Here is a 27,984-nt window from a genome sequence, read left to right on the forward strand (position 1 = left end):
GAATATGCTGTGAATGGAAAATGTTGCAACTGTGGTGGGGATCATACTCTGGACTAACTTGAGTGCCCTGTTAGGGTGAAAGAGGTTGAGGTGTCAAAGATCAGGGCTGCACAGCAGATTCCATATGTGGCGGTGGTGAAGCGAGTCAAAGGGTCAAGAGACCACAGTGCTGAAGAAGATATGACGATGGATGCACCATGATCCGGATACTCTCATTGTGAAGAAGGTGGATTTTGTAGCATTTATAGACACAGTTATTAATTGTACTGCACAAGTGTCTAAGGATTCCAGGAAGTTGGGCATCACTATATCTGCAGCCGATACGTTTTTGGGGCTCCAAGACCTTTTCACTGCAAGGTCTACTGTCGCCAGAAAACGTCCCGCCCTCACAGGATCCTTCTGAGCCTGTCTAGGGATCTGATTCGAATTTTGGATTTTAACAGAACAGAAGGTTGATTTTGTTTAGATAAAATATATTTTTGATAGTTTGTATGGATATTTTTTACGCTGTATTAATTTGTTCTTTTTGGGATCTTTGTCATCCACCCGCACATTAGGTGGCGGAACGCACATCATTATACCAGAGAAGAAGAAGAGGGTGGCTGTCGTCACATCCAGTTTCTAAAAACTCTAGAACATTACAGTCTTTGCTTAACCGTATGTTCGAGTGCTTTTCTTCTGTGTGTATGACACGGCATATAAAGCTACCGTCATTAATAGGACAGTGCATAGCAAACGATTTTGGTATGTGGCGCCAGCAGTTGCCTGATCTCAATGACTATCTACATTTTACACATTCCGAGCAAGTCTGGTCATCGAAATTTTGCTAATACAAGAAAAACATTTCAGACCTTTCGTGCGTGCCATCGTTTGCCACCATTGCATTGGCTAGCAACAGGTAAGCTGAATCCATTTGCGGCACATAGGCGTGGTTTGTCCATATTTAGATATTTAGGCAGCTAGTGTGGGTTAACTGCTAGTTAGCCATATAACTTACCTGTGAAGGTCTGTCATGATTAACAGCCGGTTAGAACGCAGGCACTGCCGTGCTGCACGCGGACAACTGAACGGTGGATCGCTGTAGCTAGATGGCTAGCTAACGTCAACTAGCTAAAAATGTTAACTAACTAGCTGACTTGTGTTGTGAAATAATAGAACAGCCCTTATAATTGGAGGCATCATAATGTTCCCTTTTTAGATGGTAAGTTACCTCTGTACTTTGCGGAATGGTTTGTTTAATAATAATATTTCAAATTGTTTTGTTCCCCTGACACTTGCCCTAGAATATTTGTATAATTCCATGTTGTAGAAGCAGATGTCTTAATGTCACATGCACAAGTAACGTTACAGTGAAATGCCTTTCTTGCGAACTCAACCCAATAATCAATAAAGGTGTAATACTAGAAAAAAAACGAGAAATATTAAAAACTGGGGCGGCAGTTAACGGTAGCCTAGTGGTTAGAGCGTTGGACTAGTAACCGGAAGGTTGCAAGTTCAAACCCCCGAGCTGACAAGGTACAAATCTGTCGTTCTGCCCCTGAACAGGCAGTTAACCCACCTTTCCCAGGCCGTCATAGAAAATATGAATGTGTTCTTAACTGACTTGCCTGGTTAAATAAAGGTAAAATAAATAAGTAAGTATTACATCGTTATTGATTATTGGGTTGAGTTCACAAGAAAGGCATTTCACTGTAACGTTACTTGTGCATGTGACATTAAGACATCTGCTTCTACAACAACATATTCTAGGGCAAGTGTCAGGGGAACAAAACAATTTGAAATATTATTATTAAACAAGCCATTCCACAAGTACAGGGTCAGTTCTAATACAATATTTAAAATGTGCAGGGATACTGGAGTGATGGCGGTAGATATGTATAGGGGTAAGGTGACTAGGCAACAGGATATAGTATAAATTGAGTAGCAGCAGCTTGTATGTGAGTGGGTGTGTAGTCTGTATAAATATATGTGCATGTTATGTGTGAGGGTGTAGGGCCCTGTTAGTGCAAAAATAATAAGAAAAACATATATATATTATAAGTAATTCATTCATCCCCTTGATCTAATGGGGAACTCCATGGGGTAAACCACTTACCGCACCCATTTTTGGTTTATGTTTATGATGAGACCCATGATGAGACACTCAACACGCACACCTGACAGAGGCATTCTAATTATAGTGGCTAGCTAGCTACTCTCAGAGAAAATTCCAGGCTATCACACTTGCAATGCCATGAAGTCATTTAGCAAGTATATAGACCTGGACTTGTGGAAACAAGACACAACTGACACTTCAGTGACATTTTAACTGGTGTCTATCAACACGTGAGATAAGAATCTGAACTGCACCGCAGTTCCAGGCCTTTCTAGGGGATACTAGGCACATTTTTGAGAATAACCGCACACCTCCAGCATTGTGAGGCCTTTTATATTCATATAAATCATATACAGCACTAGATAAACATCACACATTCATATAAGTTAGCAATGAGACATCTTCGCTCATAAAAATACTTCATCAGATCACTAAAATAGTGCTTTAAACATTCCTTATCAGAAAAGGGTGGGGCATTCATTCTTCTGCTTAAGTAGCCTAAATGCGGGCCGTTACAGAAGTGAGTGAATTATAGGATCAGTAGGGTATTAATCAACCCCAGATAAAAAAATGGAGGTATCCTCACTGTCATGATTCAAGGGTTAATTTAGTGCACTGCACAGGATGATGTCACACAAACATCGTACTCTGGAATGCTGTTCTGTGGTCATTCAATCTGTTGTGTAATGTGACAGTATTTACAAGACTAATTCAGTCTGTTTCTGGTACTTTCCATCACAGATTCCCCAGTCACAGATGGCCCAAGTGTACACAACTTGATATCAGGACTTCTTTGCCACAACGTATGTATTTCTGGATGTTGACAATTTTGTGCTCCGTAACAGACCTCGTCATGTAATTTATTTGACTCTTCGCTATTTCTCTCATCCTTTCACAGGGACTGTAATCCTGTTGACCTGGTCCACACCAGGAGTGGGGCTAGAGGGGGGGCGGTGGCAATGCTGTGTTGGGGAAATGCTTCCTTCGGTCAGCTAGGTTTGGGCGGGATCGATGAGGAGATTGTGGTGGAGCCCCGGAAATGTGATTTCTTCCATGGGAAGCAGGTGTGTGATATCGGATGTGGCCGACGGCACACCACATTTCTACTGGGAGACGGGACTGTGTACACCTGTGGCTGCAATGACATTGGGCAGCTGGGGCACGAGAAGTCTCGAAAGAAACCAGGTAAGTGTTGCATGCTCTACTTACTCTAATTAAACCAAAATGGGTCAGTCTAATGCCGTATTTGGTTGAAAACTATCTTTAGATTAACTGTGGTAAATCGATGTGTTAAACATGTGTTAAACATGTTATGCTTTGTGTTCCCCTTAGAGCAGGTTGTGGCACTAGATGCACAGAACATTGTGGCAGTGTCATGTGGGGAGGCCCATACACTTGCACTGAATGACAAAGGACAAGTGTTTGCATGGGGCTTGGCCACAGATGGACAGCTGGGCCTTGCAAACTTCGAAGAATGTGTACGTGTGCCCAGGTGAATAAAATAATACTTTAAAGTCCTCAGGGAGTTCAAGCATAATCCTGTTCATAAATGATATGCGTACAACTCAACGTGTATGAACATGACCCCATTTGTACCGATACTCTTTGCATTGTGGTATTTAAAAAATAAGTGATTTGTGACGTGCCTGACATGTAGTATAGATATATTCCACAACAGCATAATGATTACTTTACTTTAATGGATTTTTTTATTTTTTTTCTCAGAAACATCAAGAGTTTATCAGATGTAGAAATTGCTCAGGTAGCCTGTGGATATCGGCACTCCCATGCTCTGTCTAGAGGTAAGGGGACATTTGAATAGTCCTTTAAGGCAAAGGAAAGTTCTTAATGCCTTTGGTGACTTGGAAATTTGACGGGTAGCAAGTTCTTAATGCCTTTGGTGACTTGGAAATTTGACGGGTAGCAAGGAAAAATGAAAGGACGCTCTATCAGTCCTTACCTACTTCCCTTTGCCAAGGATGCACAGGACTATCCTTTGACGGTTTTCAGCAGAACTCAGCCTAAAGATAATTGTGGGAAATTCTCTGAAACGTTTACTTAACACGATTCAATGCCACTAAATTATCATCATTATGGTGAGTTTGTTCAATATATGTGGATAGATAAATAAAATGTTGCTTCATTCATGCTTTATATTTCAGTTTAGTGACATCTGAAAGTGGCAGAAAGCTGCCTCTTTCAAGGAGTGGGACTCGGAAGCTTATAAGAAATCCCGCTTTGCTCTCCGACGAACCATCAAACAGGCAAAGCGTCAATACAGGACTAAGATCGAGTCGTACTACACCGGCTCTGACGCTCGTCGGATGTGGCAGGGCCTGCAAACCATTAGACTACGAAGGGAAGCATGGCCGAGAGCTGCCCAGTGATACGAGCCTACCGGACGAGCTAAACTACTTCTATGCTCACTTCGAGGCAAATAACACTGAAATGTGCATGAGAGCACCAGCTGTACCGGAAGACTGTGATCACACTCTCCGCAGCCGATTTGAGTAAGACCTTTAGACAGGTCAACATTCACAAGGCACTTTCAACCTCTCCCTGTCCAAGTCTCTAATACCAACATGTTTTAAGCAGACCACCATAGTGCCTGTGCCCAAGAACACAAAGGTAACCTGCCTAAATGACTACCGACCCGTAGCACTTACAGTTGAAGTCGGAAGTTTACATACACTTAGGTTGGAGTCATTAAAACTCGTTTTTCAACCACTCCACAAATTTCTTGTTAACAAACTAGATTTGGCAAGTCGGTTAGGACATCCAAATAAATCAGCCAAGACCTCAAACATTTTTTTGTAGACCTCCACAAGTCAGGTTCATCCTTGGGAGCAATTTCAAAATGCCTGAAGGTACCTCGTTCATCTGTACAAACAATAGTACGCAAGTATATACACCATGGGACCACACAGCCGTCAGAACGCTCAGGTCAAAGACGACGTGTTCTGTCTCCTAGAGATGATCGTACTTTGGTGTGCAAATCATTCACAGAACAACAGCAAAGGTACAAAATGATCTATGTCCACAGTAAAACAAGTCCTATATCGACATAACCTGAAAGGCCGCTCAGCAAGGAAGAAGCCACTGCTCCAAAACTGCCATTAAAAAAGCCAGACTATGGTTTACAACTGCACATGGGGACAAAGATCGTACTTTTTGGAGAAATGTCCCCTGGTCTGATGAAACAAAAATAGAACTGTTTGGCCATGATGACCATCGTTATGTTTGGAAGGAAAATGGGGAGGCTTGCAACCCGAAGGATACTATCCCAACCGTGAAGCATGGGGGTGGCAGCATCATGTTGTGGGGGTGCTTTGCTGCATGAGGGCCTGGTGCACTTCACAAAATAGATGGCATCATGAGGTAGGAAAATTGTGGATATATTGAAGCAACATCTCAAGACATCAGTCAGGAAGTTCAAACTTAGTTGCAAATGGGTCATCCAAATGGACAATGACCCCAAGCATACTTCCAAAGTTGTGGCAAAATGGCTTAAGGACAATTAAGTCCAGATATTGGAATGGCCATCACAAAGCCCTGACCTCAATCCCATAGAAAATTTGTTGGCAGAACTGAAAAAGCGTGTGCGAGCAAGGAGCCCTACAAACCTGACTCCGTTACACCAGCTCTGTCAGGAAGAATGGACCAAAATTCACCCAACTTATTGTGGGAAGCTTGTGAAAGGCTAACCAATACATTTGACCCAAGTTAAACAATTTTAAAGGCAATGCTACCAAATACTAATTGAGTGTACATAAACTTCTGACCCACAGGGAATGTGATGAAATAAATAAAAGCTGAAATAAATAATTCTCTACTATTATTCTGACATTTCACATTCTTAAAATAAAGTGGTGATCCTAACTGACCAAAGATGGAATTTTTACTAGGATTAAATGTCAGGAATTGTGAAAAACTGAGTTTAAATGTATTTGGCTAAGGTGTATGTAAACCTCCGACTTCAAATGTACATGCTACCTCAACTAACCGGCGCCCCCGTACATTGACTCTGTACCGGCACCCCCCCTGCATATATTGCTCTTTTTTACTGCTGCTCTTTAATGACTTGTTACTTTTATCGCTTATCCGTATTCTTTGAAACCGCACTGTCGGTTAGGGGCTCGTAAGTAAGAATTTCACTGTCAAGTCTACCTACACCTGTTGTATTCGGCGCATGTGACTAATAAAATTTGATCAGTGAGGCATGAATGAGGATGAACAGATTAAATCAAACCCTATCCTCGTCTTGCTTTTCCTTAAACCGGGTGTACACTATACAAATTTGGCCCCAATTTAGCAGTCCCAGACAAGTTTTTGAGATCGGAGACAAAATCTCAATGTTGCCTACTCGTGGCATGCGGACGTTACCGACGCTCGTTTAATGTGAGCGTGTCAGAGACTCAATCCATGGGCTACCGATCTCATCTTTGAGCAGTCCCAGACGCCCTAATATTTTCAAATGTTTCATTTTATCGGCACAAAATCTGCAGTGTGAGATGTGCAATGACAAGTTTGGACGATCAGCAATAGCCAATTGGAGCTCACCAGAAAAGAAGTCAGTGCGATGAAGTTCATCATCCAGAATGTGTATATTTGAGAGAGCGCGTCGACTAGGCTTACTACTAGCATGTGTTTTGTACTCGCCAAAGTGTCAAATCGTTACAGCTCTGAAGTCCACAAGCAATGTTATTCAATTCAAAATGTTGGCTAGATACAGTATTTCAACACTGTATGACAAACTCTTTCCAGTTAGACATTCACGCTTAAGGCTGCTTTGAGCTACATCTGGTTATAAGCTACTTAAAATGTTATCACATCATTGTTTTGGCGAGACAGTGTGGTACGGAGAATCCTTACGACCTAGTAAAGAATCTTGTAGTGTTGTGACCTCTGTCTGTGCCACATCATTTAGTGTGAGCGACATGACAGGAAAAATAGTTGTTTAATGGGAGAGGCTCAGTGATTATATTTATTTACTTATTTTTGAAAGTCGTGTACACGCGGCTTTAGTGACTGTCCCTCCAATCTTTACCTTAAACTCTGACGTTTTCAAACGAGGTCAAGGTAAAGTCACTTAGGAAAGGGAAAAAAATATACATCTCAGAAACTATCCAAATGCACCCAAGGACTTCAAACAACTAACTTGAATTTCCCCCCGGGGATAATAGACTACTCCAGATTATGCATTCACTTTCTGTCTGGTTTGATTTGACTTAAACAGGGAATTTTTCTGAACAATTTGCTTGATTCGGTTTCCCATCGTATATTAAATACTTCAAATCTGTTCCCTTGTTTAGGAGGCCAAGTCTATTCATGGGGACAAAACCGATACGGACAACTAGGGCTGGGAGTAGCTGGACAAGGCATCTCTACTCCCCAAGTCATCCAGTCTTTACAGGGGATTCCCTTCATCCAGATCTCAGCAGGGGGTGCTCACAGCTTTGCCCTCACATTCTCAGGGGCCGTATTTGGCTGGGGGCGCAACAAGTTTGGGCAACTCGGCCTCAATGACAACAATGGTAAGACTGACTAACAGTGAGTCACAGGAAAGTTGCTTAATCTGTTTTGAAAAGAAGCCAGAAGATATAACATTAAACCAAATAATATTTCAGATCGGTATTATCCAGCCCAGCTCAAGTCCCTCAGGTCACAGAGGGTTATCTACATCTGCTGTGGGGAGGACCACACTGCCGCACTTACAAAGGTAACTTCCTTTTACACAGTGAGGTAGTAGCTGTATGTAGTAGTGTACTCTAAGTATAACTACACTTAGTGTCTTCAGAAAGTATTCATACCCCCTGACTTATTCAAAATGATTTGTTACAACCTGAATTCAAAATGGATTATCCTATTTTTTTTTATCACACCCATCTAGACACACTACCCCATAATGACAAAGTGAAAAAAACGTTTTAGAAAGTTCTGCATATTTATTATTTTAATGACCAGTCAAAAGTTTGGACACACCTACTCATTTCAGGGTTTTTTGTTATTTGTACTATTTTCTACATTGTAGAATAATAGTGAAGACATCAAAACTATGAAATAACGCGTATGGAGATTCTTCAAAGTAGCCACCCTGTGCCTTGATGACAGCTTTGCACACTCTTGGCATTCTCTCAACCAGATTCGAGGTAGCCACCTGTAATGCATTTCAATTAACAGGTGTGCCGCCTTAGAAATTACTTTGTTGAATTTCTTTCCTTAATGCGTTTGAGCCAATTAGTTGTGTTGTTACAAGGTAGGGGCGGTATACCGAAGATAGTATGGACTTGGTCTTTTACCAAATAGGACTATGGCAAGAACGGCTCAAATAAGCAAAGAGAAATTACATCCCATCATTACTTTGAGACATGAAGGGCCGTCAATCCAGAACATTTCAATAACTTTAAACGTTTCTTCAAGTGCAGTTGCAAAAATCATCCAGCTCTATGATGAAACTGGCTCTCATGAGGGCTGCCACAGGAAAGGAAGACTCAGAGTTAACTGCTGCAGAGGATACGTTCATTAGAGTTACCAGCCTCAGAAATTGCAGCCTAAATAAATGCTTCAGAGTTCAAGTAGCAGACACAACTCAACATCAACTGTTCAGAGGAGACTGCGTGAATCATGCCTTCATGGTTGAATTGCTGCAAAGAAACCACTACTAAAGGACACCAATAAGAAGAGACTTAGAAACACGAGTAATGGACATTAGACCGGTGGAAACCTGTCCTTTGGTCTGAGTCCAAATTAGAGATTTTTGGTTCCAACCGCCATGTCTTTGTGAGATGCAGAGTAGGTAAACGGGTGATCTCCACATGCGTGGAGGAGGTGTGATGGTATGGGGGTGCTTTGCTGTTGACACGGTCAGTGATTTATTTAGAATTCAAGGCACACTTAACCAGCATGGCTACCACAGCGATACGCCATCCCATCTGGTTTGCGCTTAGTGGGACTATCATTTGTTTTTCAACAGGACAATAACCAACACACCTCCAGGCTGTGTAAGGGCTATTTGACCAAGACGGAGAGTGATGAAGTGCTGCATCAGATGACCTGGCCTCAACAATCATCTGACCTCAACCCAACTGCGATGGGTTGGGATGAGTTGGACCGCGGAGTGAAGGAAAAGCAGCCAACAAGTGCTCGGCATATGTCGGAACTCCTTCAAGACTGTTGGAGAAGCATTCCAGATGAAGTTGTTTGAGAGAATGCCAGGAGTGTGCAAAGCTGTCATCAAGGCAAAGGGTGGCTACTTTGAAGAATGTAAAATCTCATATATATATATATATATTTTTAGGGTTACTACATGATTCCATATGTGTTATTTCAAAGTTTTGATGTATTCACTATTATTCTACAATGTAAAAATAAAAACCCTTGAATGAGTAGGTGTGTCCAAACTTTGGACTTTTACTGTAAGTTTTCACACCGCTTTGCTATGACACTCCAAATTGAGCTAATGTGCATTCAATTTCCTTTGATCATCCTTGAGATGTCACTACAACTTGGTTGGAGTCCACCCAGCAGCTTTGCAGTTCTAGACACACTCAAACCAGTGCGCCTGGCACCTACTACTATACCCCATTCCAAAGGCACTTCAATCTTTTGTCTTTCCCATTCACCCTCTGAATGACACGCATACACAATCGATGGCTCAATCGTCTGAAGGTATATAAATCCTTTAACCTGTGTCCTTCCCTTCACCTCTGATTTGAAGTGGATTTAACAAGTGAGAAGGGATCATAGCCTTTAACTGGTCAGTCTGTCATGGAAAGAGCAGGTGTTCCCAATGTTTTGTTCAGTGTATATCTGGGGAAGGATATTAAACAATTTCTAGTGTTGATTAGGAAATGTAAAAGAATATGGAAATACCAAGACTCTCCCTGGAGGTGACCAGTAACCCAATGACAACTCTGACAGAACTATGGAGTTCCTTGGTTGGGATGGGAGAACCTGTCAGTAAAACAAGTCTTTACAGCACTTCACCAATCTGGGCTTTATGGGAGGGTGGCCAGGTGGAAGCCACTCTTTAGAAAAAGGCACATGACTGCACGCCTGGAGTTTGCAAAAAGGCACGTGAAAGACAGCTAATAAGGCAAAATATGCTGTGGTCTGATTAGACAAAAATATAACTCTTTCGTCTGAATACAAATACAAGTGGCCCAGCCAAAGCCCAGACTTGAATCCCATTAAATCTGTGGAAAGACTTGAAGATGGCTGTTCACTGTCGCTCCCCATCCTTCTTAGCAGATTTTCCCAAGTTCTATAAGGAAGAATGGGAGAAAATCCCCAAATCCAGATGTGCAAAGCTGATAGACACACACAAGACGACTCAAACCTTTGTCAGCGATTACAGGTGCTTTCACAAAGTGTTGACTCGAGTGTGAATACTTATGTAAATTAGATATTTCTGTCTTTTAATTTTCATTAATTAACTTGCCAAAAATGTCTAACATATTTTCACTTTGTCATTATGGGGTATTGTGTGTCAATGGGTGAGGGGGAAGGAGAGAAAAAAGGTAATCCCTTCTGAAATCAGGCTGTAACACAGCAAAATGTGGAATAAGTAGAGGGGTATGAATACTTTCTGATGGCACTGCATTGTTATTTAATTCCTACTGAACAAAAATATAAATGCAACATGCAGCGATTTCAAAGTTTTTACTGTGAGTTCATATCAGTCAATTTAAATAAATTCATTAGGCCCTAATCTATGGATTTCGCATGACTGGGAATACAGATACACTATCTATACAAAAGGATGTGGACACCCCTTCAAATGAGTGAATTCAGCTATTTCAGCCACACCTGTTGCTGGCAGGTGTTTAAATTCGAGCACACATTCATGCAATTTCCATAGACAAATATTGGCAGTAGAATGGCTTTACTGAAGAGCTCTGACTTTCAACGTGGCACCATCACAGGATGCCACAAGTTCAATAAGTCAGTTTGTCAAATTTCTGCCCTGCTAGAGCTTCCCCGGTCAACTGTAAGGGCTGTATTGTGAAGTGGAAACGTCTAGGAGCAACAACGGCTCAACCGTGAAGTGGTAGCTCACACAAGCTCACAGAACGGGACAGCTGAAGTGCGTAGCGTTGCAACACTCACTACCGAGTTCAAAACTGCCTCTGGAAGCAATGTCAGCACAATAACTGTTCATCAGGAGCTTCCTGAAATGTGTTTCCATGACCGAGCAGCCGCACACAAGCCTAAGATCACCATGCGCAATGCCAAGAATTGGCTGGAGTGGTGTAAAGCTGCCGCCGTTGGACTCTGGAGGAGTGGAAACACATTCTCTGGAGTGATGAATGACGCTTCACTATCTGGCAGTCCGACGAACGAATCTGTTTTTTGCAGATGCTAGGAGAACGCTACCTGCCCGACTGCATAATGCCAACTAAAGTTTGGTTAAGGAGCAATAATTGTTCAGGCTAGGCCCCTTTGTTCCAATAAAGGGAAATCTTAACGCTACAGCATACAATGACATTCTAGACGATTCTGTGCTTCCAACTTTGTGGCAACAGTTTGGAGAAGGCACTTTCCTGTTTCGGTATGACAATGCCCCCGTGCACAAAGCAAGGTCCATACAGTAATGGTCTGTCTATCGGTGTGGAAGAACTGGACTGGCCTGCACAGAGCCCTGACCTCTATCCCATTGAACACCTTTGGGATGAATTGGAACGCTGACTCCGAACCAGGCCTAATCGCCCAACATCAGTGCCCAACCTCACTAATGCTAGTGGCTGAATGGAAGCAAGCCCCTGCAGCAATCTTCCAGCATCTAGTGGAAAGCCTTCCCAAAAGAGTGGAGGCTGTTCTAGCAGCAAAGGGGTGAACAACACCATATGAATTCCCATGTTTTTGTAATGAGATGTTTGACGAGCAGGCGTCCACATACTTTTGGTCATGTAGTGTACCTTAACAAAAAGGTAGGGGCGTGGATCAGAACACCAGTCAGTATCTGGTGTGGCCACTATTTGTCTCATGCAGCGCGACCCCTCTCCTTCGCATAATGTGATCAGGCTGTTGATTGTGGAATGTTGTCCCACTCTTTAATGGCTGTGCGCAGTTGCTGGATATTGGCAGGAACTGGAACACTGTCGTAAACATGTCGATCCACAGCATCCCAAACATACTCAATGGATAACATCTGAGTATGCAGGCCATGGAAGAACTGGGTAATTTTCAGCTTCCAGGAATTGTGTACAGATTCTTGCGACATCGGGTCGTGCATCATTATGCTGAAACCTGAGGTGATGGTGGCAGATGGATGGCACGAAAATGGGCCTCAGGATCTCGTCACAGTATCTCTGTGCATTCAAATTGCCATAAATAAAATGCAATTGTGTTCGTTGTCCGTAGGTTATGCCTGCCCATACATTAATCCCACCAAACCGCTCGCCCACAAGACCCCATACACACTCTGTGTGTGTGTGGAACATTTCTGGCATCTTTTCAGCTCATTAAATATGGGACAAACACATTACATGTTGCATTTATATTTTTGTTTAGTGTACATTCTGAAACCCCTTTCACCTCCTTAAGATTTTGTTTTGTTTCTTTTATAGGAAGGAGGTGTGTTTACATTTGGAGCAGGAGGGTATGGCCAGCTTGGACATAACACTACAAACCATGAGATCAACCCCAGGAAGGTGTTTGAGCTCATGGGAAATGTAGTCACACAGATATCCTGTGGAAGGTACAGCACACTGTCTGCTGCGCTGTCTCTGCTTTCAAATGTGGCACTGGTCTGTTTTAGAATACACAAAGCAGATTCACCAAGTCCATAGTCTCCAGAAAGATTTTGAAAATCATGTGTAGCGTGAGGGGAAATGCATGCATCTGAAACCTATGGTATCATATAAAACACTATCACAGAACACATGGTGTCTTGAGAAACATTTTGTGATATTTTGTATGTCCTTTCAAGACAGCACACTCTGGCCTTCATCCCCTCCTCTGGAAAGATGGATTCATTTGGGCTGGGAGGGAACGGGCAGCTCGGTACACGCTCCACATCCAACAGGAACAGCCCTGCCCCAGTCAAAGGCCCCTGGGTGGCCTACAATGGCCCGGCGCCCACAATCGCAGGTTAGTGCAGGCCCCCTCAGACGGGTTCCACAGGTAAAACACTTCAAGTTTCTGCATCTGATTTGAATCTTTGATTCAGACTGATCATAACTTTATATTCCAGACATGGAGCAGGGCTGCTGTGTTAAGAGGATCTATGCTGGAGGGGACCAGAGCTTTGCCCACTGTTACACTCCCCAGGTCATTTTCATACCCCACCAGCCCTAATTTATCAAGAGTCCTCATAACTAAGGTTCTGCGCAACAAATGTTTTATTTATTTTTACATGAGAGAAATTAATACATGAAGTGTTGCCAATCCTATTTGGGGATTTTGGTGATACAGTTTGTAAACATGTCAGAAAGACTTGCACGTGCTGAAAACATGTCAATGCTTACCATTTACATGTTCATGATAGTGAAATGGTTTACTTTTTGTCATTTTTAAGTAATTTAATACAATTTATTCTGCTAGAACCCTCTGGTGCCTGACGACATCAGAATACCAGATCCCAGAAGACACATATGCACCTTATCTGCTGATCTCACTCAGAGATGGCTGAACCATTATACACACGGAAGACTCCCACAAGAGATTTCCAAGTAAAATCCTCACTTCTCAAAATACGCTCATAAATTAGAATTAGCTATAGTATGGATGAACAGTGGCTTTTTTTTGTGTACCTGCATGAGCCTGTGCTGAACACTGTTTTTCTTTTGACTTTTTTCTTGTAGCGAGATTGATCTTGTGTTTTCCTCTGCAAGTTGCCTCAATGGAAGCTTTCTGGCTGGCAGGTAATATCAATTACACTTCACTTTGAAAATGTTACTGAAAGTATTGAAATAATACATTTTTTTTTAATTGAAGAAGAAAAAAAACTTTGGGAAAGGAGGATACAACTGTCTGCCTTCAACTGAAACGGGACGATCAGTCTGCATGTTAATTGAAGATTTCTTAAGTGTCAACATTTACTCTATGAATTAAAGCTTTTGCTATGTTCTATTGTCATTGATGCATGTTTTACTGAAGAGAAACTCTGTTTTGTGTAGCCATCCAGATCACTACAACACGAGCAGTAAATGCTCAGGGGTGGACATGAACATGGCTCGCCTCTTGTTTCACAGAGTCGTTCAACATGACTATCCAGAAATTGCACAGCAGGTGACTTGTACATGGCTGAGAGTAATTTGATTTTTGAAGTGTGGTTTACCAAAAAAATATTCATCCTCATGTTATGACATTTGTTGACGCTTTAGCATGTAGGGTATTCCAATTAGTGGTGCAAATAAAGGGAGTCGGTATATTATAAGTCTGGCTGGCTAAAATGACAGTTATCCACTTAACTACAATAGATGTATATTTGCCACCCTTCTGTATGAATTGTTATAGCATTAAACATGACACTGTGTTCTCATGTGTCAGATTGCAGCCAGTCTGGAAAAGAACCTGATTCCCAGACTAAGCAGCTCCCCTCCAGACATCGAGGCACTGAGACTCTACCTCACCCTGCCAGAGTGTCCTCTCTTCAGCGACCCAAACACATACGTGACTCTGGCCATCCCTTTTGCCAAGGCACTCATCAGTCTGAAAGAGGCTCCACTGAAGGTGCTTGGTAAGTTGCTACAGTTGAAGTCGGAAGTTTACATATAGTCGTGGCCAAAAGTTGAGAATGACACAAATATTAATTTCCACAAAGTTTGCTGCCTCAGTGTCTTTAGATATTTTTGTCAGATGTTACTATGGAATACTGAAGTATAATTACAAGCATTGCAGGGAGTCAATATTTGCAGTGTTGACCCTTTTTCAAGACCTCTGCAATCCGCCTTGGCATGCTGTCAATTAACTTCTGGGCCACATCCTGACTGCAGCCCATTGTTGGGGCGGCAGGGTAGCCTAGTAGTTAGAGCGTTGGGCTAGTAACCGAAAGGTTGCAAGATTGAATCCCTGAGCTGACAAGGTGTAAATCTGTCGTTCTGCCCCTGAACAGGCAGTTAACCCACTTCCTAGGCCGTCATTGAAAATAAGAATTTGTACTTAACTGACTTGCCTATAAAGGTAAAATAAAAATAATAAATAGTTGCATAATCAATGCTTGGAGTTTGTCAGAATTTGTGGGGTTTTGTTTCTCCACCCGCCTCTGGGGAGTTTCCTGGCCATGGACCCAAAATATCAATGTTTTGTTCCCTGAGCCTGGCAAGGTGCTCCATCATGCTGGAAAAGGCATTGTTCGTCACCAAAATGCTCCTGGATGGTTGGGAGAAGTTGCTCTCTGAGGATGTGTTGGTACCATTCTTTATTCATGGCTGTGTTCTTACGCAAAATTGACACAGGACTGATTGTAGCGCTCACCTTGTCTTCTCCGGACAAGCTTTTTTCCGGGTGCCCCAAATAAACTGAAAAAATGACTTTACCCCAGTCCTCAGCAGTCCAATCCCTGTACCTTTTGCAGAATATCAGTCTGTCCCTGATGTTTTTCCTGGAGAGAAGTGTCTTCTTTGCTGCCCTTCTTGACACCAGGCCATCCTCCAAAAGTCTTTGCCTCACTCTGCGTGCAGATGCACTCACACCTGCCTGCTGCCATTCCTGAGCAAGCTCTACTGGTGGTGCCCTGATCCCGCAGCTTAATCAACTTTAGGAGACGGTCCTGGCGCTTGCTGGACTTTCTTGGGCGCCCTGAAGCCTTTTTCACAACAATTGAACCGCTCTCCTTGAAGTCCTTGATGATCTGATAAATGGTTGATTTAGGTGCAATCTTACTGGTAACAATATCCTTGCCTGCGAAGCCCTTTTTGTGCAAAGCAATGATGACGGCACGTGTTTCCTTGCAGGTAACCATGTTTGACAGAGGAAGAACAATGATTCCAATTCAATCAGCATGACAGAGTGATCTCCAACCTTGTCCTCGTCAACACTCACACCTGTGTTAACGAGAGAATCACTGACATGTCAGCTGGTCCTTTTGTGGCACGGCTGAAATGCAGTAGAAATGTTTTTTTTAGGATTCAGTTCATTTGCATGGCAAAGAGGGACTTTGCAATTAATTGCAGTTCATCTGATCACTCTTCATAACATTCTGGAGTTCTGGGGCGGCAGGGTAGCCTAGTGGTTAGAGTGTTGGACTAGTAACCAGAATGTTGCGAGTTCAAACCCCCGAGCTGACAAGGTACAAATCTGTCGTTCTGCCCCTGAACAGGCAGTTAACCCACTGTTCCCAGGCTGTCATTGAAAATAAGAAGAATCCGTCATTGAAAATAAGAATTTGTTCTTAACTGACTTGCCTGGTTAAATAAAGGTAAAATTAAAATATGCAAATTGCCATCATACAAATTGAGGCAGCAGAATTTGAAAATTAATATTTGTCATTCTCAAAACGTTTGGCCACGACTGTACATTTAAACTCTGTTTTTCACAATTCCTGACATTTAATCCTTGTAAATAGTCTTCGGTCAGTTAGGATCACCACTTTATTTTAAGAATGTGAAATGTCAGAATAATAGTAGAGAGAATGATATAATTCAGCTTTTATTTCTTTCATCACATTACCAGTGGGTCAGAAGTTTACATACTAATTGAGTGTATTTGATAGCATTGCCTTTAAATTGTTTAACTTGGGTCAAATGTTTCGGGTAGCCTTCCACAGAGCTGGTGTAACGGAGTCAAGTTTGTAGGCCTTGCTCGCACACGCTTTTTCATTTCTGCCCACAAATGTTCTATAGGATTGAGGTCAGGGCTTTGTCATGGCCATTCCAATACCTGGACTTTGTTGTCCTTAAGCCATTTTGCCACAACTTTGGAAGTATGCTTGGGGTCATTGTCCATTTGGAAGACCCATTTGCGACCAAGCTTTAACTTCCTGACTGATGTCTTGAAATGTTGCTTCAATATATCCACACAACTTTCCTACCTCATGATGCCATCTATTTTGTGAAGTGCACCAGTCTCTCCTGCAGCAAAGCACCCCCGCAACATGATTCTGCCACCCCGTGCAGCATCATGGTGTGAGATGGTGTTCTTTGGCTTGCAAGCCTCCCCCTTTTTCCTCCAAATATAATGATGGTCATTATGGCCAAACAGTTCTATTTTTGTTTCATCAGACCAGAGGGCATTTCTCCAAAAAGTACAATCGTTGTCCCCATGTGCAGCTGCATACCGTAGTCTGGCTTTTTTATGGCTGTTTTGGAGCAGTGGCTTCTTCTTTGCTGAGCGGCCTTTCATGTTATATCGATATAGGACTCGTTTTACTGTGGATATAGATACTTTTGTACCTGTTTCCTCCAGCATCTTCAAGGTCCTTTGTTCTAGGATTGATTTGCACTTTTCGCACCAAAGTACGTTCATCTCTAAGAGACAGAGCGCGTCACCTTCCTGAGCGGTATGACGGCAGTGGTCCCATGGTGTTTATACTTGCGTACTATTGTTTGTACAGATGAACGTGGTACCTTTAGGCTTTTGGAAATTGCTCCCAAGGATAAACCATACTTGTAGAGGTCTACAATTTTTGTTTTCTGAGATCTTTGCTGATTTCTTTTGATTTTCCCATGATGTCAAGCAAAGAGGCACTGAGTTTGAAGGTAGGGACTTGAAATACATCAACAGGTATACCTCCAATAGGCTAATTGACATCATTTGAGTCAATCAGAAGCTTCTAAAGCCATGACATTTTCTGGAATTTTCCAAGCTGTTTAAAGGCACAGTCAACTTAGTGTATGTAAACTTCTGACCCACTGGAATTGTGTTACAGTGAATTATAAGTGCAATAATCAAACAATTGTTGGGAAAATCACTTGTCATGTACTCCCTAAATTTTATCAGCATATCGATTGCGCAACCAGGGGCGGAAAAACCTTGGATCACTGTTACTCTAACTTCCGCGACGCTTATAAGGCCCTGCCCCGCCCCCCTTTCGGAAAAGCTGACCACGACTCCATTTTTCTGATACCTGCCTACAGACAAAAGCTAAAAAAAGAAGCTCCCACGCTGAGGTCTGTCCAACGCTGGTCCGACCAAGCTGACTCCACACTCCAAGACTGCTTCCATCACGTGGACTGGGACATGTTTCGTATTGCGTCAAATAACAACATTGACGAATACGCTGATTCGGTGTGCGAGTTCATTAGAACGTGCGTTGAAGATGTCGTTCCCATAGCAACGATTAAAACATTCCCTAACCAGAAACCTTGGATTGATGGCAGCATTCGCGTGAAACTGAAAGCGCGAACCACTGCTTTCAATCAGGGCAAGGTGTCTGGTAACATGACTGAATACAAACAATGCAGCTATTCCCTCCGTAAGGCTATCAAACAAGCTAAGCGTCAGTACAGAGACAAAGTAGAATCCCAATTCAACGGCTCAGACACGAGGCATGTGGCAGGGTCTACAGTCAATCACGGACTACAGGAAGAAATCCAGCCCAGTCACGGACCAGGATGTCTTGCTCCCAGGCAGACTAAATAACTTTTTTGCCCGCTTTGAGGACAATACAGTGCCACTGACACTGCCTGCAACGGAAAAATGCGGTCTCTCCTTCACTGCAGCCGAGGTGAGTAAAACATTTAAACGTGTTAACCCTCGCAAGGCTGCAGGCCCAGACGGCATCCCCAGCCGCGCCCTCAGAGCATGCGCAGACCAGCTGGCTGGTGTGTTTACGGACATATTCAATCAATCCCTATACCAGTCTGCTGTTCCCACATGCTTCAAGAGGGCCACCATTGTTCCTGTTCCCAAGAAAGCTAAGGTAACTGAGCTAAACGACTACCGCCCCGTAGCACTCACTTCCGTCATCATGAAGTGCTTTGAGAGACTAGTCAAGGACCATATCACCTCCACCCTACCTGACACCCTAGACCCACTCCAATTTGCTTACCGCTCAAATAGGTCCACAGACGATGCAATCTCAACCACACTGCACACTGCCCTAACCCATCTGGACAAGAGGAATACCTATGTGAGAATGCTGTTCATCGACTACAGCTCGGCATTCAACACCATAGTACCCTCCAAGCTCGTCATCAAGCTCGAGACCCTGGGTCTCGACCCCGCCCTGTGCAACTGGGTACTGGACTTCCTGACGGGCCGCCCCCAGGTGGTGAGGGTAGGTAACAACATCTCCTCCCCGCTGATCCTCAACACTGGGGCCCCACAAGGGTGCGTTCTGAGCCCTCTCCTGTACTCGCTGTTCACCCACGACTGCGTGGCCACGCACGCCTCCAACTCAATCATCAAGTTTGCGGACGACACAACAGTGGTAGGCTTGATTACCAACAATGACGAGACGGCCTACAGGGAGGAGGTGAGGGCCCTCGGAGTGTGGTGTCAGGAAAATAACCTCACACTCAACGTCAACAAAACTAAGGAGATGATTGTGGACTTCAGGAAACAGCAGAGGGAACACCCCCCTATCCACATTGATGGAACAGTAGTGGAGAGAGTAGCAAGTTTTAAGTTCCTCGGCATACACATCACAGACAAACTGAATTGGTCCACTCACACAGACAGCATCGTGAAGAAGGCGCAGCAGCGCCTCTTCAACCTCAGGAGGCTGAAGAAATTCGACTTGTCACCAAAAGCACTCACAAACTTCTACAGATGCACAATCGAGAGCATCCTGGCGGGCTGTATCACCGCCTGGTACGGCAACTGCTCCTCCCTCAACCGTAAGGCTCTCCAGAGGGTAGTGAGGTCTGCACAACGCATCACCGGGGGCAAACTACCTGCCCTCCAGGACACCTACACCACCCGATGTTACAGGAAGGCCATAAAGATCATCAAGGACATCAACCACCCGAGCCACTGCCTGTTCACCCCGCTATCATCCAGAAGGCGAGGTCAGTACAGGTGCATCAAAGCTGGGACCGAGAGACTGAAAAACAGCTTCTATCTCAAGGCCATCAGACTGTTAAACAGCAACCACTAACATTTAGTGGCTGCTGCCAACACACTGACACTGACTCAACTCCAGCCACTTTAATAATGGGAATTGATGGGAAATGATGTAAATATATCACTAGCCACTTTAAACAATGCTACCTTATATAATGTTACTTACCCTACATTATTCATCTCATATGCATACGTATATACTGTACTCTATATCATCGACTGCATCCTTATGTAATACATGTATCACTAGCCACTTTAACTATGCCACTTTGTTTACATACTCATCTCATATGTATATACTGTACTCGATACCATCTACTGTATCTTGCCTATGCTGCTCTGTACCATCACTCATTCATATATCCTTATGTACATATTCTTTATCCCCTTACACTGTGTATAAGACAGTAGTTTAGGAATTGTTAGTTAGATTACTTGTTGGTTATTACTGCATTGTCGGAACTAGAAGCACAAGCATTTCGCTACACTCGCATTAACATCTGCTAACCATGTGTATGTGACAAATAAAATTTGATTTGATTTGAGATGTCCTAACCGACTTGACAAAACTATAGTTTGTTAACTTTTTGCGTCGAGCAATCCCGGATCCGGGATTCTATTTATAGCCTCAAGCTCATTAGCATAACGCAACGTTAACTATTCATGAAAATCGCAAATGAAATAAATATATTTGCTCTCAAGCTTAGACTTTTGTTAACAACACTGTCATCTCAGATTTTCAAAATATGCTTTTCAACCATAGCTAAACAAGCATTTGTGTAAGAGTGTTGATAGCTAGCATAGCTATAAGCCTAGAATTCAGCCTGCAATATTTTCACAAAAACAAGAAAATTATTCAAATAAAATCATTTACCTTTGAAGAACTTCAGATGTTTTCAATGAGGAGACTCAGTTAGATAGCAAATGTTCAGTTTTTCCAAAAAATATTATTTGTGTAGGACAAATCGCTCCGTTTTGTTCACGTTTGGCTATGAAAAAAAACCTGTATCCAGTTATAGCCTCAAGCTCATTAGCATAACGTAACATTAACTATTTATGAAAATCGCAAATGAAATGAATGTGCTAGCTCTCAAGCTTAGCCTTTTCTTAACAACACTGTCATCTCAGATTTTCAAAATATGCTTTTGAACCATAGCAAAACAAGCATTTGTGATAGCTAGCGTAGCATTTAGCGTAGCATTTAGCGTAGCATTTAGCGGGCAACATTTGCACAAAAACCAGAAAAGGATTCAAATAAAATAATTTACCTTTGAAGAACTTCGGATGTTTTCAATGTGGAGACTCTCAGTTACATACAAATGTTCAGTTTTTCCTGAAAGATTCTTTGTGTAGGAGAAATCGCTCCGTTTTGTACATCACGTTTGGGTACCAAAAAAACCCCGAAAATTCAGTCATCAAAACGGCAAACTGTTTTCCAAATTAACTCCACAATATCGACTGAAACACTGCAAACGCTGTTTAGAGTCAATCCTCAATGTGTTTTTCACATATCTCTTCACTGATATATCGTTCGTGGTAGTCTCCTTTCTCCGGTGAATCGCTTGGAAGTTGAAGAGTTGAAGATGACGCACCAATTTCGACGGAGGACACCGGGCGGACACCTGGCAAATGTAGTATCTTATGGTCAATCTTCCAATACGCCTATAATATGCCTACAAATACGTCACAATGCTGCAGACACCTTGGGGAAACGATAGATAGGGCAGGCTCATTCCTGTCGCATTCACAGCCATATGAGGAGACAATGAAAAACAGAGCCTCAGAAATCCTGCTCAATTCCTGGTTGCAGTTTCATCTTGGTTTTGCCTGTAGCTTCTGTTCTGGGGCACTCACAGACAATATCTTTGCAGTTCTGGAAACATCAGTTTTCTTTCCAAAGCTATCAATTATATGCATAGTCGAGCATCTTTTTGTGACAAAATATTGCGCTTAAAACGGGCACGTCTTTTTATCCAAAAATTAAATAGTGCCCCCATAGATTTAACAGGTTAACAAGAAATTTGTGGAGTGGTTGAAAAATGAGTTTTAATGACTCCAACCGAAGTGTATGTAAACTTCCGACTTCAGCTGTATATTCGGTGAACATAATGGAGCAGCAAACTGTTCAGAGAGAGATTAAGTCTGGGTATTTAATTGATGTATTAGCAGGTTTTGGTATTTTGAGTGATTATTCAACATATTGATTTCAATCAAAGGGTTTTTATTGATTCTACTATGTGGTCAGGTAAACCTCTTAGTTTATTCGATTTTTGCATCCAAATTGTCTTACGTCTCTTTGCTTTGCTCTGTACTGATCCAGGCAACTGGTGGTCTCAATTCGAAGCCCCAGTCTTCCAGAGGCTTGTGGAGCTGTATAAGGTGGTGGTGGTTTACCTGCTGAAGATGCACAAGGTAGGAGTCCCCCACTCAGAGCAGAGGGTCTTCACCTGCTTCCTGGACACGGCACTCAAGCTTCTGGAGATCCTGCACGCTGTGAGTGTTCAAACACAAATCACATACGCCGGATTCACACTATGTGGCCGAGCTGTATGGCGTGATTCAAGCAATACTGTAGAAAAGCATTATTTCTCACATTACTCCTAGTTATAGACGGAAACATTTATAGTTTTAATTTTTAAAAATTGTTGCTTTTCCTTCAAATACCTCAGGGTTAACCGTTTTTATTTTATTTTTATTGATCTCCTAGGTGAACGAAAGAGCCGGACATATCATACAGTACGACAAATTCTACATTCACGAGTTGGATGACCTGATAGACATCCGAAACGACTACATCACATGGATTCAACAGCAGATGTACTCTATGGTGAGTTGAGCAACTTCAATTCTACGATCCCTGAATGCACAATGTTATTGAGAACCCATGGAATCTCATCTTTTACAAATGCTGTCACTAATATTCTACCCTAAGTTATTGCTTCTGTCCCCTTAGGCTCATGACAGTGCGGTCACCCTCTGTAAGTACCCCTTCGTGTTTGATGCCCAGGCAAAGACCACGCTGCTTCAAACTGATGCTGTTATTCAAATGCAGGTAAGGATGAATGACTCATTCGTTTTTACACATTGAACAAAATAATTGATCGTGTGACAATTTCCATGATTTATCTTGTAGTTGCACCATGACGGTTGAGCTCTTTTTTTTTTTGTCTTATGCTTGCTTGTTTAGCTTTTCAAGCACCTTGAGATTTTTCTGTATAATGAAAAGCGCTGTAGAGGTTGAATGGATTTAGAATTATTTCTGGTGTCATTAGATGGCAGTGGACCAGGCACAGCGGCAAAACTTCAGCTCCATGTTCCTTCCCGTGGTGGAGTCTGTTAACCCCTGCCTCATCCTCATTGTGAGGAGGGAGAACATCGTCGGGGACACCATGGAGGTCCTCAGGAAGTCCAAGAACGTCGACTACAAGAAACCTCTGAAGGTTAGCCTGTTTACCTTCTGCCATCACACCTGGGTTGTGTTCATTAGGGCACGCTATAGCAACACAAAAATGAGCATATCTTATCCTGACATTCCCACCCCCCCAGATCAGACTGTTGAGACTGCTGTCCTAGATGTACGCTGGAGTTGATGGTTATGTTTTTGCAATGCAGGTGATCTTTGTTGGAGAAGAGGCGGTCGATGCAGGGGGTGTGCGGAAGGAGTTCTTCCTTCTCATCATGAGAGAGCTCCTGGACCCCAAATACGGCATGTTCCGATACTACGAGGAGTCCAGGCTGATCTGGTTTGCAAACAAGGTACACTGTTCTATTGATACATTTCACTCTTGTTTCATTCCAGTGAAATGTGCATTGTGCCCATTCAGAAAACTCTCTAGGCTTTACGTTGACACTTTGTCAAGGTATTCCCAGTAGTGTTATGTTGTGGTATTCTGTTTAAAATCGGAAGTACTGGTATGCTTGGACACCATCCTGGTTGCATTTCCTCACTCTATGGACCATGTTCCTCTCAGACGTTTGAGGACATTGACCTGTTCCACCTCATCGGGGTCATCTGTGGGCTGGCCATCTACAACCTCACCATCGTGGACCTCCACTTCCCAGTGGCCCTGTACAAGAAGCTGCTGAAGAGGAATCCCACGTTGGATGATCTTAAGGAGCTGATGCCTGATGTGGGGAGGTCAGCTTAGGGGTCAAGCACCTCGGGGGTTTCCCTTAGGCACTAATGTTGATGCACGGTCTGCTTATTGCTTTCATGGTGCAATAAAATATAAATGGTTGTGGAAGATTCTTGAGCATCAGAGGATATGAGAAGGTTGATAAATTGGCAAATTTGATTGTTTCAAAAAAGTTTATTCCAAATTATACACTGAGAATACCCAACATTAGTATTGAATTGCAATTGGACCCCATCAGGGCATGGACTATACAAGGTGTCAAAAGCATTTCATCCCACAGTTGTTAGGTTGGCCGGATGTCCTTTTGGTGGTCGACCATTCTTGATATACACGGGAAACTGGAAAAACCCAGCAGTGTTGCAGTTCTTGACACAAACCGGTGCCCCTGGTACCTACTTCCATACCCTATTTAAAGGCACTTTAAATATTTTGTCTTCCATATTCACCCTCTGAGTGGCACACATTCACAATCCTTGTCTAGATTGTCTCAAGCTTTAAAAATCCTTCTTTACCCTGTCTCCTCCCCTTCATCTACACTGATTTGAAGTGGATTTAACAAATGACTCAATGAGGGATTGTAGCTTTCACCTAGAATCAACTGGTCATTCTATGTCATGGAAAGAGCAGGTGTCCTTAATGTTTTGTATACTCAGTGTACAGTGCTTTTTGGAAAGTATTCAGACCCCTTGACTTTTTCCACATTTTGTTACATTAGTCTTATTATAAAATGTATTAAATAAATGTTTCCATTCATCAATCAACACACAATAATCAGAGTGAAAACAGGTTTTTAGAATTGATAAATAAAAATACATTTTTTTTAATGTAAGTATTCAGACCTTTTGCTATGAGACTCAAAATTGAGCTCAGGTGCATCCTGTTTCCATTGATCATCCTTGTGATGTTTCTACAACCTGTTTAGAGTTTACCAAAAAAGCACCTAAAGGACTCTGACCATAAAAAACAAGATTCTCTGGTCTTATGAAACTAAGATTGAACTCTTTGGCCTGAAGGCCAAGCTTTACGTCTGGAGAAAACCTGGAACCATTCCTACGGTGAAGCATGGTGGTGACAGCATCATGCTATGGGGATGTTTTTCAACGGCAGGGCCTGGGAGACTAGTCAGGATCGAGAGAACCTGCTCCAGAGCGCTCAGGACCTCAGACTGGGGGTGAAGGTTCACCTTCCAACAGGACAACAACCCTAAGCACACAGCCAAGACAACGCAGGAGTGGCTTTGGGACAAGTCTCTGAATATCCTTGAGTAGCCCCGCCGGAGCCCGGACTTGAACCCGACCGAACATCTCTGGAGTGACCTGAAAATAGCTGTGCCGTGACGCTCCCAATCCAACCTGACAGAGCTTGAGAGGATCTGCAGAGAATAATAGAAGAAACTCCCCAAATACAGGTGTGCCAAGCTTGTCACATCATATCCAAGACTCGAGGCTGTAATCGCTGTGAAAGGTGCTTCAACAAAGTAGTGAGTAAAGGGTCTGAATACTTATTTAAATGTGATATTTCCATTTTATTTTATATTGCATTAGCAAAAATTTCTACACACCTGTTTTTGCTTTATCATTATGGGGTATGTGTGTTGATTGAGTAGAAAAAAACAATCAACGTAACAAAATGTGGAAAACGTCAAGGAGTCTGCATACTTTCCGACTGCACCATGGGCTGTAGTATGAGCAATTGTCCCTTTTTTTTTAACTGAAAACCAGGAGTCTGCAGCAGTTACTAGACTACACAGAGGATGATGTTGAAGACACATTCTGCTTGAACTTCACCGTAGGTTTCAACATTTTTTTTACATGAATGTACTTTAGGTAGCTGAATCTCTTGTCTAGAGATGGCAAAGGGGTGACGTGTGCAAGGCTTACTAGGAGAAGTCAATGTAATTTGTCCAACTTGTTTCAGGTTACAGTGGAAAACTTTGGTGCCACAGAGGTCTTAGAACTGGTTCCAAATGGCATGGATATCTGTGTTGACAACTCAAACAGGTACTTTTACAGAGTATTCTAAGTTCTTCTAATTTAACTTCTACTTAGCGACAAAGTCGGGCTGAATGTTAAGTGGATTGATTTGATTCAAAGTTTTTGAACAAATGTGTAGTTCTGTAACAAAATGGTGCTTAATCGTATGTCTTGTCTGAGTGTCTAAACGTATGTAGAGAGCCTCTGAGTGTCTGCTGATGCGTTTCTGAATATTATTTTTCATGGCGTTCCCCCTCAGGCCTGAGTTTGTCTCTGCATACGTGGACTACATCTTCAATAAATCAGTGGCCGAGCTTTTCGAGTCCTTTTTCGCAGGCTTCCACAAAGTGTGTGGTGGCAAAGTCCTGGAGCTGTTCCAGCCCAACGAACTGCAGGCCATGGTCATTGGCAACACCAACTACGATTGGAAAGAGCTTGAAAAGGTACAGAGGTGTCCCCATTTAGCTTGAATGATATAAATTGGTCTTGGAGTGGTACAGTAATGGAATATGTTTCTTTCACCAGAGCACTGAGTATAAAGGAGAGTATTGGGCTGAAAATCCAACCATTAAGTTCTTCTGGGAGGTGTTCCACGATCTCTCTTTGGAGAAGAAGAAGCTCTTTCTCTGTAAGGCACTCTCTTTGAAAGCATTCAGACTGTCATGTCACAATTCCATGCTAGCAGGGGCTATTTACTGCTTAAATGCTTTTGGTACTGAAGTAATGTGTATTGTATTTTCAGTGTTTCTCACAGGAAGTGACCGCATTCCCATCCTGGGCATGAAAAGCCTGAAGCTGGTCATCCAACCCACGGGAGGCGGGGAACACTACCTGCCCGTTGCACACACCTGCTTCAATCTATTGGACCTGCCCAAATACAGCAGCCGGGAGACGCTCCAAAACAAGCTTCTCCAAGCCATAGATCACAATCAAGGTTTCAACCTGGCCTAACGAATGGCACACAGACAATGCCTAGCTCCACCCAGACTGTCACATGCACACGTCTTTGCCCTGTCAACTGACTCAAATCCTGCTTTAAGACTGCAGCACTGTCACTGGAGTGAAATGGCACAGACTTAAGCAGCATTTGCAGGTGGGCAAATGGTTATGCAAGAGGCTTGAGGGCTTTCTAATTCAAGGCCAATCTTTGCTTTGATATTTCAGCATCATTTACAGTTTCACATGTCACAATATTGAAGACCCAGTTGAGTTCAAATTCAATTCATATTGTTTGATATTTCTCTTGTAGATTAGCTTTTACCCGTGTTTGGATATAAACCTGTCTAAATAGGCCAAAGTTCTGGTATAAAATCTTTGAGCTCAGCTGGCACAAGATAGCACTGTTCATGAATTAAATGAATATTCTACTTTGGCAATTTCTACCATGAATAGAAATTAATCTACCATGGTAAAAACATGGTATGAATGTGAGCATTTGATGTTGCGTGGAAGTTCTTGGCTGTAAGCCTTAAAACTAGACAAATAAAACATTACAGCCATTGGTATTGTGTGTATGACCAAGTGTATATGAATTTTGGCTTCAACTGTTAGAATGCTGCTCTAAAACATTTTTGTGGAAATTATAGGCTAGTACCAACATGACTTGTTTATCAATATAAATCCTCTAAAATGTGTATTGCGATAACACTTCGGTGCTTTATAATTACTTCAAACTACACTAAACTGTAGATAACGCTCACGTTATAGAAATCCATTAAGTGATGTGGCTTTGGGGAAAGTATAATTGAAAAAAAAAATGTCAAGTGTTGGTCCCATGTTTCATGAGCTGAAATAAAATATCCCAGACATTTTCCATACGCACAAAAAGCTT

At 42.6% G+C, this 27,984-nt stretch overlaps 1 protein-coding gene across 3 annotated transcripts; it reads left to right on the top strand.

The window, feature by feature from the left end:
* Positions 1-606: 606 nt before the first annotated feature.
* On the top strand, positions 607-27,966 carry herc4 (HECT and RLD domain containing E3 ubiquitin protein ligase 4). Of its 3 annotated transcripts, XM_064932083.1 has the most exons (25): positions 607-898; positions 2,837-2,898; positions 2,994-3,280; positions 3,428-3,587; positions 3,821-3,897; positions 7,408-7,629; positions 7,723-7,814; positions 12,664-12,794; positions 13,026-13,186; positions 13,290-13,366; positions 13,640-13,767; positions 13,900-13,959; positions 14,215-14,326; positions 14,588-14,777; positions 22,365-22,537; positions 22,752-22,871; positions 22,998-23,096; positions 23,317-23,484; positions 23,657-23,800; positions 24,016-24,182; positions 25,902-25,968; positions 26,098-26,180; positions 26,413-26,596; positions 26,679-26,781; positions 26,896-27,966. In XM_064932083.1, the coding sequence occupies exons 3-25, from the start codon at positions 3,055-3,057 to the stop codon at positions 27,102-27,104; spliced, it is 3,153 nt and encodes a 1,050-aa protein (XP_064788155.1). In that variant the 5' UTR covers positions 607-898; positions 2,837-2,898; positions 2,994-3,054; the 3' UTR covers positions 27,105-27,966. The 3 variants fall into 3 exon arrangements, with proteins under 3 accessions (XP_064788155.1, XP_064788156.1, XP_064788157.1); XM_064932084.1 differs by lacking the exon at positions 2,837-2,898; XM_064932085.1 differs by lacking the exons at positions 607-898; positions 2,837-2,898 and having other exon boundaries at positions 3,147-3,280; positions 3,433-3,587.
* The last annotated feature ends 18 nt before the right edge of the window (positions 27,967-27,984 follow it).

The sequence above is a fragment of the Oncorhynchus masou genome, chromosome 23 (genome assembly GCF_036934945.1).
Source record: "Oncorhynchus masou masou isolate Uvic2021 chromosome 23, UVic_Omas_1.1, whole genome shotgun sequence".
NCBI lineage: Eukaryota > Metazoa > Chordata > Actinopteri > Salmoniformes > Salmonidae > Oncorhynchus > Oncorhynchus masou.